Genomic DNA, 14863 nt, shown 5'->3' on the forward strand with positions numbered 1-14863 from the left:
TGGAGCGTGTGTGGTTAACCGGCACATCGAATAGGTGATTGTAACAATGAGAGCACCATGTACATTTGCATGGTTATTAACACCCGCTTTGTGATCCTTGACATCCCGGTCACAAAATTAAGGGACATATCAAGATTTAAACATGCGATTGAAAAGTTCAATGAATCTCAAAAGATCTAGGAGTATTCAATTCATTTAAAACTTAATCTCTTTTTCATTTTTCATGATGGAAAATTAGTGAATTATCATTCACTTACCTTCAAATTATTTACTTGTTAGATTACGATATCCCTCTTCTCATTTGTAAATAATGTTGTTGGATCCTAACCCTAATTTCTCATTTGGGTGTTTAATTGGGGATTCATTTCTAATCAAACTTTGTCTATTTTCTATTTTAGATGTCGAATGTCAACAAGAATGCTTCCGCCTCAAATTCCTCCAGCTCGTTCTCACTCATGAACTTGTGTGGGGGAGTGATCATTGATGGGTCCAATTTCAATGATTGGATCCGCAACATCCAAATGGTCACTAGTTACGAGGAAAAAGAGTATGTCCTCGATGAAAAGTTGAAGGAAATCAACATCAACACTGCCTCTGCTGAAGAGATCGCGACCTTTGAGGCCCATGAGTGTGATGCTACGAAATTCCATTGCATCATGCTGGCGACTATGACTGCAAAACTCCAGAAGTACTATGAGGACATGTATCCTTATGAGATGCATCAAGATCTGCTGGACCGGTACCACTAGAGCGCTAGGCAAGAAAGGTATGATATCATCACTTCGATGAACACTACTAAAATGGGTAGTGGAGAGTCCCTTACCGCTCATCTGCAAAAGGTGTAGAGATATTTCGATCGCTTGATAAAGTTGAATGTGAACTTTGATGAATAGATGGCAATTGACATCATCCTTAACTCCTTGCCTCCCTGCTACAACCAGTTCCGCATGACCTACCACATGAATTAGGAAGAGGTCACTTTGAGCAAGCTTCAAGGCTTGCTAAGGACTGCTGAGAGCAATAAAAAAGATAAGTCTGTCGCATCAACTCCTACTCCTACTGCTGCCTCAGCCTTGGTAATTGGGCAAGAGAAGGGTAAGAAGAGGAAGGCTCCCTCAAAGAGAAACCATAAGGGAAAGTCCCAAGATGGTACCTCTTCCAGTGGAACCATGGTTGGTTCTCCTAAACCCAACTCTAACCCTAAGGAGGCAGAGTGCCACCACTACCACAAGATAGGGCATTGGAAACGAAGTTGCCCAGAATATCTGCAAGCAATCAAGGATGGGAAGATCAAGCCATCCTACTCAGGTATTTACAATATTAAATCTAATGATTCATCACATGCTATTTCTTGGGTAAGATACAAGATGTGTTTTTCAAATTTGTTCTGATTTGCAGGGCCTAAGAAGAGATAGGGATGTGGAGCATGGGAAGATAAATTTGATCATGGGGAACAGAAGATCGTCGCCTGTCACCAAGATCGGAGTTTACTCTTTAGTGCTCAGTAGTGGATTAGGATTAGATTTAAATAATTATTGCTATTCGCCAGATATGGCAAGAAACATCATTTCATTTCATGGTTTGTATAGATAAAGTTTTAGATATTCATTTGATAATGAAAAGGGTTCTATCAATGCTTATCTTAATAATGGTTTCTATTTTGAAGCATTGCCTTGTAATGGAATATATGAAACTGTGATGGTTGTAGATAACTTAGGAAATGATGTGTTGTGTATTGATTCTTCCAATGGTTTGGATAAAGCATGCTTATGGCATTGTTGTCTTGGACATGTCAACAAGAAACGCATAGCCCAACTCCAAAAGGATGGAGTGTTGGAGTCATTCAACCTTATGGACAATGACGTGTGCAAGTCTTGTTTACTTGGAAAGATGACCAAGTCACCCTTCATTAGCACTTGTGAAAGGGGTGGGGTTTATTGGATCTCGTACACACCGATGTGTGTGGGCCCTTTAAATCCACCACAAGGGATGCAAGCGGCTTCTATGTGACTTTTACTGATGATTATAGCAGATATGGATATATCTACTTAATCAAGCACAAGTCAGAAACCTTTGAAAAGTTCAAAGAGTTTAAACAAGAAGTGGAGAATTAGTTGGGCAGGAAAATCAAGATGATTCGATCCGATCGAGGAGGAGAGTACCTAAGTCTTGAATTCCACGACTACCTCAAGGAATGCAGAATCGTTTCGCAATTAACGCCACCTAGGACACCGCAGTTGAATGGTGTGGCTGAGAGGCGTAATCGAACCTTGCTATACATGGTTCATTCCATGATGAGTCGTGCTTCACTACCTATCTCATTCTGGGGGTATGCATTAGACTACAGCCCATATCGTTAACTTAGTCCCTACGAAGAAGGTTTCCAAAACACCTCACAAAATATGGAAAGGGAAAGCTCCCTCGTTGGCATATATCAAGGTTTGTGGTTGTGAGGATTTCGTAAGACGAGTGACTCACGACAAGCTCGAGGCTCGTAGTGAGCGGTGTATTTTCATCGGCTACCCATAGAAGTCCTTTGGATATCTCTTCTATAAACCGAGTGACAATGTTGTCTTCGTCGCGAGTAGCGGGGTTTTCCGAGTGCGAGAGCTCATAAGCCAAGGGGACAGTGGGAGGCAAATCGATCTTGAAGACATTCAAGAGTCGAGCGATGAAGGAACCTCTAACTGTTCTGATGTCATGCAACCCAAATGGACCATGCTACTCTCGGTTCAAGTACATACCAACAATAGTTATGGGCTTAGACACCTAAGCCAACAAATCCCATCTCAACAATATGTCGATGTTTACGTTCCGCCTGACCATTCTGTTGTTGTGTATATGGACAAGACAACCTGTGGAATGTGTCATTGTTTTTAAATAAGGTCTAAACTTTATGATTCACAAATTTCGTTCCACCGTCACTATGAAAAACTTTAATTTTTGATGAAAATTGGGTTTGGACAAATTGCATGAAAACCTCCACAGTAGTGGTCCCCATACATCAAAATGAACAAGATCTAAGGGATGTAAAGCCCGTTTTAAGTTGAGATCAAATGGTAACCGTTAGCTCTTGGCCAATTAACATGATAAACAAACATTTGGTTTAGGTAAAAGTGAAGTTACAAATGGATATCCTAATTTTTTTACACAACAAGAGTATCAAAAGATGCATTACTCAACCGGGAATGACAAACTTCAAAAGAGGCCTCAGGCGACATAGAGGAAGAAAAAAAAGCATGTGGACTTGGTTGAAAAACATAAAGCCCGTCATCACATTTTACTTAGGCTAGCACCTGCTTTGTGTGGCGATCCTGAATAAAAAATTAAGGGTAAGAGAGAAGAACATCCACATGGTTGTCGTTGGTGAGTTTACTAACGGACAATAGGTTTTTGGTGATATGAGGAACAACTAAATCATCCTTTAATTAATAAATTAGGTGTAAGGTTAGCATGACTTTTATGAGAGATTAGGAGGCGGTGACCATTCCCAAAGGTAACTGAAGCAGTACCTAGAAGGGAAGCGGAGTTGGAGGCAGTCCCAGAAGATGCGGTCATGTAGTCCGTGGCACCAGAGTCAAAAAACCAATCAAGCCCAGAAGAGGAAACATGGCATTGAGATAAGAAGACAAAAGCCAATGCATCATCAGAGGGGTTGGCATGAGAGGCATAAGATGCAAGTTTAGGGCAAGCAGAGGCATAATGGCCATTTGTGCGACAAAGTTAACAATGGACAGGTCGGCGACCACGACCCCGGCCGCCAGAGGAGGCTGAACTGCAAGAGGAAGATCGACCCCCCTTCCCCGAGTAGATGGTGAGGCAACAATAGAAAAGGTGGAAGATGTTGGATTAGTGTCTAAGCCTGTAACTAAATCTGGTAAGTATTTGACCCGGTTGTGCATGGTCCTTTTGGGTTGCCTTCACCAAAGCAACAAGATAGGACGATTTATCAAGTGAGAGGTTATTATGGTTTATTAATATATTATATGAATAATATATTAAAGGAGAAATCATAGTTTAATTAATATTAGACAAGAATTAATTAAGAATTAATTTTGTGGCTAAAAGACATTAATTAAATAACGGTGACTTTAACTGTCAAATGTGTGATAGTTGAATATTGGGCTGGGAAGCCTTATGGACTAGGCTTGGACGAAATTACGGATGTGTCCATCCTAATTTCGGCCATAGAGGCCCTATTCCAGAAGCTTCCTTGGACTGCTGAAGGCCTAAGCTATCTATTAGGGTTTTGACTGAAACCCTAGCAGCACCAGTATAAATAGGACCCCAAGGCGTCCAATTTTCGGCCACTTGAACCCTAAGAGTCTTCATAGGCAAAATTGTTCCTCTCCCCTCTCTCCAATATCATCCTCTTGCTTGTGTGGTGTTTGTAAGTCATTAGAGGAGTGACACTTGTGACTCTAAGCTCCAAGACAAGAAGATTCAAGCCTTTGAAGAAGAGGTAATCATCTAGATCTAATTTCTTATGTCAATTTCGAAATATATACACTAGATCTAGGGTTTGTAAGTCTTGGATGAATTGCATGTACAATAGAGAAACCTAGATCCAAACATTAGGGTTTGCATGAGCACATAGGATGTTCTTTTGGCTCAAACCCATCAAAAGATGGGGAGGTTCCACGAAGAGCCTATAAGAATAAATCATGGCTTTCTGCCCGAGCAAGCAAGTCAGCGAATGCGGGAGCAGGGCAAGAAGAGCGGACAACTGTGGAAAATGTTTCAAAAGACGACCCAATGCACAAAGGAACCAGTGAAGTTGATCATCAGAATCAATCGGATGGCCAATAGTAGATAACTGATCGCATAACCCTTTGAAATGGTGACCGTATTCAGCCACATATTTTGAGTCTTTGAGATACTGAAAGAGTTGATCTCGCAGATTGTAAACTTGTTCGATAGAGGAATTACCGAACGCAACTTCCAAGGCAACCCATATATCACGATCTGTAGAGAGACCAATAATCACAGAAATGGCTTCCTCTGATAAAGATGCGTGTAAGAGGACGATGGTTTTTTGATTATCAGCAAGCCACACAGCGTAAGTGGGATTGTCGGTAGATTTTCCGTCAAGTTGAGAGAAATGCGAGGGAGACACTGTGACAGATCCGTCCACATAGTGGAATAGGTTTTGATAAGGTAAGATGGGTTCCATTTGGTTTTTCCACAGCAGGTAATTAGTGGAAGAAACTTTGATATTAAGCATATGGATGAGGGTATTGAAGGAATAGCACCATCCATCGAGGAAGAAGAAGAGATGGAGGAGGGGAGAAGAACATGTGTGGGATGAAGGTGGGGATATCAACCAATTAGGCTGATACCATGTGTAATATTGAATTCTGAGTGAGTCTTATACAAACATTACAAACAAATATATAGGCACAACATGGGAAAAGGAAAAGACGTATAATAAAGAACTACAAAGGAGGTAATTTAATATTCGGGAATTTTTTTCTTATGAATTATCTTTCTTTTGAATCATTTAAAGATTCATTTTGTTTATTTGTTAAAAATATATGTATATAAAAAGTTTCTTAATTTTACTAATTGAGCTAGATATAGGCAAATATGGATCAATTTTATAGCTCCCCTAGGAAAATCGATGGTAATCGAATTGAAATTACAAATGGCTAAGACCACTTGTAATTTCGGTGATTATTTTGGAAAACCAATTTTATTTTTGCTAAAAATAGCTAAATCATTACGACTATTGGAAAATTTTATAATTTTCTCATTGTTTTTACTAGCTTCTTTCTTATTAATTTTGGAAGTTTTAGATATAATTAGGAGAGTCCAACTAAAAAGTACTTGTTAATCAAAGATAAGAATAAGATAAGTAAATTTAGAAAATAGCAAAACAACAAATTAAGATACATTAACATAAAAAGATAATATATTTTTTTTGTAAATTTTTGAGAGTAAAACATATTATAAACTTTTATTTCATACACCAATTTCTTCCATTTCTTCAACAAGTCGGGAAACACCCCGTACATCCCATGTATCATGCATCTGTCACTATTTGCTCGTAGTAGTTTTCATGTACGACTATGTCTAAAAGATATTAGATAAGATTTTCATGGAAGACTACTTGATTTGGACCAGCACTACTTGAATTGCAACAGATTGATCTCTCTCTGCAACAGATTGATCTCTCTCTGCAACAGATTGATCTCTCTCTCTCTCTCTCTCATTCATCTCTATCATCTCTTCTCCCCCACCAACCTCTTGATCTCTGCAACAATGGCGGCAAGAGAAGCTTCATTCATGCTGTTTCTAACCCTCATCTTTCTCATCTTCCTACGATTTGCTGAACCCGTTGTGCCCCCACAAGAAGGTAATCCTTATTTTAACCTCATTTTTTCCATCTCAACAAAAAGGGTTAATTTCCGAATTCTTGATTAATTTCGCCTTCAAGTATTATATTATTGTTTCTTCAAGAATCTTGATTTGCATATCGAGTAGCAATTAAGAAGATGTGAGTTGAAATTTTGCTTGGTTTGCTGCTTGGATTGAGGACAATTTTGAGCTTTCTACAAATCCAAATCAAAAAGTTATATTTTTTTTACAAATTATAAGAATTCATATGAAGATTATTAGCTGGTTTTTCTCTAAAAGTCAAACCTTACATCTTGGATTGAAAGTGTGTGGTTATCCCAAACATGAGAAAATATGTGATCTTTTTGTAATATTTCTTGAACACTTTAGCTTAAAAAGATGTCATTTTTTCCTCTAATTTGATTCAGTGGAAACTGTCGAAAACATTCTTGCTGACATGAATGCAACAAACTGGAGATTTAATGGTGAAAATTGCATGCTTGATATGATTTCTCAAGTCCCAAAGCCAACTGAAGAAGCAAATGCAACCATCACATGCGAATGCAACATTGGAAACGATACAAATTGTCATGTCGTAAGCTTGTATAAAGTTCTTTCTTTCTTTGATATTCACTTATTATTATTTTTATTATTATTTTGTAAGAAATTCTTAAATAATAAACTAAATAATACTCCTATTTGTCTTTGCAGCATACACAAATGGTATAGTCTTGATGGGATACTTTCGCCTGAATTAGCAAAACTTCCTTACCTACGATCCTTGTAAGCCCTATTTTACACCATGTGAAATCTCCTTTTTACCCTTTACTTAATAATGGGATTTAATTTAACAAAGTTGAAGTATATTCCGTCGTTCTATTTGCAGTGATGTTGCTTACAATTTCTTACAAGGCACGATACCGCGTGAATGGGGTTCATCGCAGATGGAAGAAATGTGAAATCTCTTTTTTACCCTTTCTAGTTTTGTAATCTTTTGTTTATGAAAACTAAAGTTGAAAAGTCTTTAAACTATCTTTCCATATGCAGTTTGATTCTTGGAAACCGTATCACCGGAGAAATCCCACCGGAACTAGGCAATCTCACGAGTCTTAGAAATCTGTACGTTCTTGATTTCTTTTTTTCATTTTTTTTTTTCCTTTTTTCAGTTTATTTTCTGGGTAATTCTAACATTTTACAATAAGGGTCGAATTCTTTTTGTTTTTATGGTTTATACTTTTATATACTCATGCATATAGTTGGAATTCTTGTTTAGGGACCTTGAAGCAAACTATCTCTCAGGAACTATTCCACCACAATTAGGGAGATTAATCAATTTGAGATCTTTGTAAGACTGATTAAAATTTTCGATTATTGCTCAAAAATAAATTATTTAATTCAAAATAATATATTTCAGGATCTTGTCTTCGAACCAGTTCACAGGGAGACTGACACCGGCGCTTGGTCAACTAGTAAATCTTAGAAATTTGTAAAATCATTGACTTTGTTTGATTTTGCCATTATTTTTAAGGCTAAAACTGATTTTTTTTTTTTTTTTTTTTGGGGTATAATCAGTAGGATAAACGATTGCAACTTCAGTGGGCCGATACCTGATTTTATACAGAACTGGAGACAAGTTAATAGATTGTAAGATGTTCTATGTTTTTCTTTGAAAAAAATTGTAATGTGTTACTATCCTTGAATTTTATTTTATACATTCAAATAGTTTTAAAGATCTTAAAATACGTTTTACACCTTCAAATATATGAAAATAGGTTTTACTATTTTAACTCTTTTTATTGTGTGAAAACAATACGCTACAACAACTTGAACTACTTGTTTAATGTGCTTATTAGTGTTTTTCTTTTTTCCTTTTTTTTGCTTAAATTTATATTTCATATCATAATTCTAATATTTGGATTTTTATTGAAGACACATGGTGGCTAGTGGACTCACGGGGCCGATTCCCTTAAACATATCTCTTCTCGACAGCCTAAATGATCTGTGAGTCGACTCACGGGTCCCACTTGTTCATCCCGAAAATTTATATTTTTATATCCAGAAAGTTAATTATTAGCTCATGCTGACCCATCTTTTTTGCAGGAGAATTAGTGACATAAATGGTCCACCTCAACTATTTCCTCCCCTTAACAGAACCACAACGTTAACAAGATTGTATGTGGTATTTGGTTAATTTCCCTTCTTCCTTCTTCGCATTATATATATATATATATATATATATATATATATATATATATATATATATATATATATATATATATATATATATATATATATATATAGACTTAGGTTCAAATGTTTTCATTATCTATTGTGTGCATGTATGATTAATTCTGAACCAATCATTTTAGTTATTTTAAAAAAGTAATTAATGCATATTAAATGCTGAAAATGTAATTAATATCCATTATATCTTCAACATGTAATATACATTAACTATTTTCTTAAAATAACTAAAATGATTGGTCCAGAATCAATCATACATGCACACAATAGATAGTGAAAACAAAATAACCTAACCTTATATATATATATATATATATATATATATATATATATATATATATATATATATATATATATATATATATATATATATATATATATATACACACAACAAAATTTGTACCCTAAGGGAAAATGGAAAATGGAGAAAGATGCTAGAAAGAGCCCTTTAGTGAATATGTCAACATATATATTCATACGAAGATGGGACATGTAAGACTCGAACTTGACCCTTGGAAAAAAGGTTCCAAGGAATATGTCAATTTTGTTATATACACTAACATCCCATCGCGGTTTTGCCATTAAAACCATCTGAAAACCAAATAAAAGTGTGTTTCTTCAATTTTTAAGTATTATTATGCAAATAAACCGAAACTGAAAACCAGACAACTTAATTTATCATACTTATAACTTATAAAAAACAGATGCATCATTCATTAAGAAAACATGTAAGTGTGTCTATAAAATATACTATACTTTGAAAAAGTTGTATACTCACGAGGTGGAACAAGCAGAGGCAAAACCAACATATTGCACAATTTGGTGTTTGTCGACAAAACCAGACATCTTTATGTTGAATATCAAACCTTTTACAAGTTTGGGGTTTAAGAAAAAAAAATACCAATTATATATGAAGTAATTTGATATTTATTATTATTATTATTATTATTATTATTTTTACTTTTATGAAAAACACTAGGCACCATAACCTTCAAAAGTGCAGGTTTATCAGAAAAGAAAAGAAATGTATAAGACAATGATTGTTTATCACCTCTAGATACAAATGCGAAGACATACTAAATAAATAAAACCGTCTGTATATATACACTAGCTATTAGTATGTAGATAATTCTCGTATTGATTTTTGTAATAACTCATACATCAACTAACATTTTGTATAAATATAGGATCTTGAGAAATTGCAACCTTTTTGGGGAAATACCGGATTATATTTGGCAATTGAGAGATCTCACATTGTTGTAAGTATATGCAAAATGGGTTTTGGTTCTTTTTATTCTTGATGGTATAATTTTAATGATGTATTTTCTTTAATGGATTTGATAGGGACGCAAGTTTTAACAATTTAGTAGGGAGAATATCCAACAATATCCTTCAGAGGAGCATACGATATGTGTAAGTCATAGATACATATATAATGAGGATGACATGACATTTTCATCTTTTGCACAAAAAGATTGAGTGCAAGTCCTTTTCCCATTTTTTTAGTGGGACAAAAAATATATCTTTTTGTTACATTAAGTCCAATACATGTTATATACAAGAACAATACAACTTGTTCTGTTCTTTTATGTAGTGCATAACAAATGGGGTATTAATTAACATTTTGATGTGATTGTGAATAGATTTCTAACTAGCAACATGCTAAGCGGAGACATACCAAATAATCTGTTGGAAGTTAATGGGGCTGCAATGTAAGTTTATTTCGTGAATATTAATTATTGTGTTGCATTCTTAGTTATTAATTAAGAAATTATAACGTTTTATTTGACTAACGTTCATGGTTCAGTGATCTTTCCTACAACAATTTTACATGGCAAGAACCTAATCAACCCTCATGCGAACAAAACAGGTAAAGACTTCTCAATTCTGCTTTACACTCCTTTGGTTCTAAAGTATACAAGTCCTTTGCTAGATTTATATAAAATGTTCTTCCTTTTTTGTTATATTAGGGATAGATTGGTAAACTTGTTCAGAAGCTCTTCAACCGGAAACTCGATGTAAGATAGTTTCCGTTGCTTTCACTAGTACTTAATTAGTTATATTTTTTTCACATAAAATCTCCCTTTTTACACGCATTTAATGCTTGTCTCTCTTTTGATGATTTTTTCAATAATAGACAGGATGTGCGTCCATGCTTTGAAGATATCAAGTGTCATAGATGTGAGTATATTTTACCTCTAGTATATTTCTAACTTTCTTGTTCTTTTTGTACCAATTCAAAAAGAAATACTATTCACATTATCACATATCGCTTATCAGATTAAGATGATGTTTTTTTATTTAATACATAAAAAACTTAATGGTTCAAATATATATTTTTGTTTCTTTTTTCTTTAATGCTAACAAAATTTCCTAGTGGATTAAGTTAGAAAAATGAATGTTATTTACATTTATTCATGATTTCATATTTAGTTTTTCAAATTTTCCAAAGAAAATCACATTTATATCCAAAATTATCAGTAATGGAGTATCTGTTGATTCTTAAATATTAAGTTATTCACTGTTATATATATAAATATTATACAAATTTCATGTGTTCGTTATTTTTCTTTTTCCATTATATATGTATACATATTAATTTTTTGAATTTATTTTATAAGTTGAACTTATTTTAAAAATATGACCAGTCTAATTTACTAATTATGTTATTTTTTTTTAAATTATAATATACTATGTTAATTTATAACGATTATTGAATAGAATGATGTGATTCTTCCATTTAAAAATTTTATTTTCCACATAATGTATAACAAATGAATGATCATTTGTTATCAAGAGTATTTTATTTACATGTACAATACTTTATCTGTATCGATATTGTTATTCATTCAATATCTTTTATCAATTCACCACTTAACAAGAGAAAAGAAATAATGCCCAAGTCCTATCCTCATTAAGTCTGTTAATCACGTTAAGTCAAATATAGAAAATAAACACCATAGATGAGAACCCTTAAAATATGACTTTTATATGATGTTGGTGGTTATGGCATATCTTGTTATGATGAAGACAAGATGCAACGGGAAGTTTAATTGGTTGTCACCTTTATCAACCAATCAAATCTTTTTCATTCTTTCTCTTTCTAACTCTTAACATATTATAACATGAGGAACACCATTTTCTCCTTGGTGTTATGGTTGAGGTGACATATGAATTTGGTGTTATAATGTGACCCATACCTAATGCTCTAATATGTGTTATTCTTATATCTTTTTATGGCAGATGCATGTTCGTTACACATTAATTGTGGCGGGGATGATGTGACGATTAGAGAAAACGAGAGGTCGGTTCTTTACAAAGGAGATGCTATTGTGGATGGTGGTGTAGCAAATTTATATGATAGTGGCAAGAATTGGGGATTTAGTAGTACCGGAGACTTCATGGATGATGCTATTTTCACAAACATCGGATATATAGAATCTTTGGAGGGGAGCACAGACTTACCGACCCTATACACAACCGCTCGTCTATCACCACTCACGCTCACTTACTTTGGCTATTGTTTGGAAAACGGGGAATATGCGGTTCAGTTGCACTTTGCAGAGATCAAATTCACCAATGATAGCACGTATAGAAGTCATGGTCGGCGGATATTTGATATCTATATTCAGGTGTTTCTGCTTTCTGCTATCTGTTATGTGTTATCTGCTACCTGCTACTAATTGTTACATACTAACAGAGTTATATGTGATTTAGGGACGGCTTGTTAGAAGGAATTTTAATATTGAAGACGAGGCGGGTGGGGTTTCAATTCCGTTGGTTATAATGTTCAATGCAAGTGTGACCGATAACATTCTAGAGATAAAGTTTTATTGGGCAGGTAAAGGGACGACCCGTTTTCCTACAAGAGGAGTCTATGGACCTCTTATATCAGCTATTGATGTTGACCCATGTAAGCACCCAAAATAAATCATTCATCACAAAATTTTATACCTTCATTTGGTTTTTGAATTGTTTGTGTGTCTTTTATGTTGTGTAGACTTTAAAACTTGTTCAATCGGTGGAAAAAAGACAAACATAGCAGTTTTTATTGGCGTCGCGGTTGCGGTTCCGTGTTTTGTATTGTTAATCTTGTTCATTTTATGGCGGAGAAAATGTTTTAAAAGACAAAGAACAAATGACAAAGGTATAATTTGTCTTTATGCCTACACGAGTCATGATTTTATTTGTATTTAAAACTCTATATTTACTCCAAAGTATTTTGTTGAACAGATTTTGAAGGAATGTCATTGAAAACAATTTCATTTACGTATAAACAACTTAAATCAGCTACGGACAACTTTAGCCCTTCAAACAAAATCGGCGAAGGAGGTTTTGGGCCGGTTTACAAGGTTATAATCGTAAAACAACTCTTTATTTTGTGTGATTATGGTTTTTGTGTTTGTTAACATAACATTTTGTATGATGGTTTCAGGGTACATTGAGTGATGGCACTTTGATTGCAGTGAAGAAGCTTTCGGCTCAATCAAGGCAAGGAAACCGAGAATTCTTGAATGAGATTGGTGTGATTTCTTGCTTACAACATCCAAATCTTGTTAAACTCCATGGATGTTGCATTGAAGGAGATCAATTGTTGCTTGTTTATGAGTACATGGAGAATAATAGCCTTGCAAGCGCTTTGTTTGGTGAGTCTTGTTCAGTATTCTTGTCAAATAATAGCAAAATTTCCATATATGTAACAATAATTTGTTTTTATCAATGTAGAGTCGAGTAAAAGTCGATTAATGATGGATTGGGCAACGAGGTTGAAGATATGTATTGGGATTGCTCGAGGTTTAGCTTTTCTTCATGAGGAATCAAGGATCAAAATTGTGCATCGAGACATCAAAGCAACAAACATTTTGCTTGATAAAGATCTGAACCCTAAAATATCAGATTTTGGATTAGCAAGGCTACATGAGGACGAGAAGACACACGTTAGCACTAGAGTTGCAGGAACAATGTAATCCTTCAAATACTTGCAAACATGTCTACATATTTGTTTCTTTAATCCGTTTTTCCAGCTAACCAGATCTTAATCATAATTTGTAGAGGATACATGGCACCTGAGTATGCACTCTGGGGTTACTTGAGCGATAAAGCAGATGTTTACAGCTTCGGAGTTCTAGTGTTAGAAATCGTCAGCGGCAAGAATAACAACAGTTACATTCCAACAAATGATTGCATTTGTCTTCTAGATTGGGTACGTTGTCAAATCCAAAATCGTAATGAAATTGTTAGTAGATCTGAATTCTGATAATTCTTTGGATCGATTATGCAGGCTTGTCGATTGGAAACGAGTAAACACTACGAAGAGCTTTTTGATGAAAGATTGGAGTCGGGAATCAACAAAGAAGAAGTGGAAACGGTGGTGAAAGTAGCGCTTTTGTGCACCAACGGTTCTTCGTCGATGAGGCCGACGATGACGGAGGTGGTAAATATGCTTGACGGGAAAACTTGTGTGCCGGAGATAATCCCGGAGGCAAGCGGTTACTCTGAAGATCTAAGATTCAAAGCCATGAGAGACTTCCGACGTGATATGAATGGTCAAAATAGTTCCAACGGTGGTCAAACTCAGACTACTGACACGATTCCAACAGGTACAAATCATTCTTTGTCATCTTCCGATGATCAATTTGAGATGCAGATCATCGATACCAGATCCTGATGAAGAAGATTGAGGTGGAAGATACTTTGATTATTAGCAATTAGGGTTCAGAACATTTCCCGAAAACATTGAATCTGGTGGGTTTGTATGTGTGTGTTGTGTTTGTCTTGTGCGAAGAAAATGGTTTGAAAACATGATCCATTGGGAATGGATCACGGCGTAACAGGGCGACGGCTGGCGGAGGCGCCTCGTTCTCTCCGGCTTAACATTTTTTGAATAATTATTTAATTTGTATAAATCTTTTAGGAAATAGGTAGTTGTATATTTGTATTTTTTTGTGCACTCTTATACAAAAAGAATGTTTTTGAATTTGTGATTTTGACTACATGGTAACATATCTAAAATTATAGGTATTTTCGGCTAGTTAGGAAAACATTTTGAGAGTGATGGAAAAAGTTGACGCTTTAAACTTGAGTTAAATCAGAATAGTTAATAACTCAATGTGGCTTTTGTGTGGATCCTATTATGATCTTAACATTTTATATAATGGTAAGGTGAGAGTCGAGTGAATTCATAAAACTTAAGTGTATGTTAGTTAAATGCTAAATCGGTACTAGGTTAGAGTTTCATAGATCATAAATGGTAACTGATTTTTAAACAATGATTTTTAAACAA

The 14863-nt window shown here is 34.9% G+C and overlaps 1 protein-coding gene across 4 annotated transcripts; it reads left to right on the forward strand.

The window, feature by feature from the left end:
• Window positions 1-5985: 5985 nt before the first annotated feature.
• On the forward strand, window positions 5986-14557 carry LOC111880841 (probable LRR receptor-like serine/threonine-protein kinase RFK1). Of its 4 annotated transcripts, XM_042896350.1 has the most exons (25): window positions 5986-6355; window positions 6765-6939; window positions 7048-7119; window positions 7223-7291; window positions 7384-7455; window positions 7610-7681; window positions 7751-7822; window positions 7909-7980; window positions 8266-8337; window positions 8437-8508; window positions 9768-9839; window positions 9925-9993; window positions 10224-10292; window positions 10388-10450; window positions 10551-10598; window positions 10718-10761; window positions 11824-12212; window positions 12298-12340; window positions 12422-12493; window positions 12581-12727; window positions 12814-12932; window positions 13016-13226; window positions 13306-13543; window positions 13633-13783; window positions 13862-14557. In XM_042896350.1, the coding sequence occupies exons 1-25, from the start codon at window positions 6262-6264 to the stop codon at window positions 14246-14248; spliced, it is 2964 nt and encodes a 987-aa protein (XP_042752284.1). In that variant the 5' UTR covers window positions 5986-6261; the 3' UTR covers window positions 14249-14557. The 4 variants fall into 4 exon arrangements, with proteins under 4 accessions (XP_042752284.1, XP_023733026.1, XP_023733027.1 ...); XM_023877258.2 differs by having other exon boundaries at window positions 12298-12493; XM_023877259.2 differs by having other exon boundaries at window positions 7912-7980; window positions 12298-12493.
• The last annotated feature ends 306 nt before the right edge of the window (window positions 14558-14863 follow it).

The sequence above is a fragment of the Lactuca sativa genome, chromosome 7 (genome assembly GCF_002870075.4).
Source record: "Lactuca sativa cultivar Salinas chromosome 7, Lsat_Salinas_v11, whole genome shotgun sequence".
Taxonomy (NCBI): Eukaryota; Viridiplantae; Streptophyta; class Magnoliopsida; order Asterales; family Asteraceae; genus Lactuca; species Lactuca sativa.

Coding starts and splice junctions, on each gene's coding strand:
- LOC111880841 (XM_023877258.2), top strand. CDS start 6,262: ATGGCGGCAAGAGAAGCTTCATTCATGCTGTTTCTAACCCTCATCTTT. Junction 10,451..10,550: donor CCCTCATGCGAACAAAACAG/GTAAAGACTTCT, acceptor TTGTTATATTAG/GGATAGATTGGTAAACTTGT. Junction 12,213..12,297: donor TATTTGATATCTATATTCAG/GTGTTTCTGCTT, acceptor TATGTGATTTAG/GGACGGCTTGTTAGAAGGAA.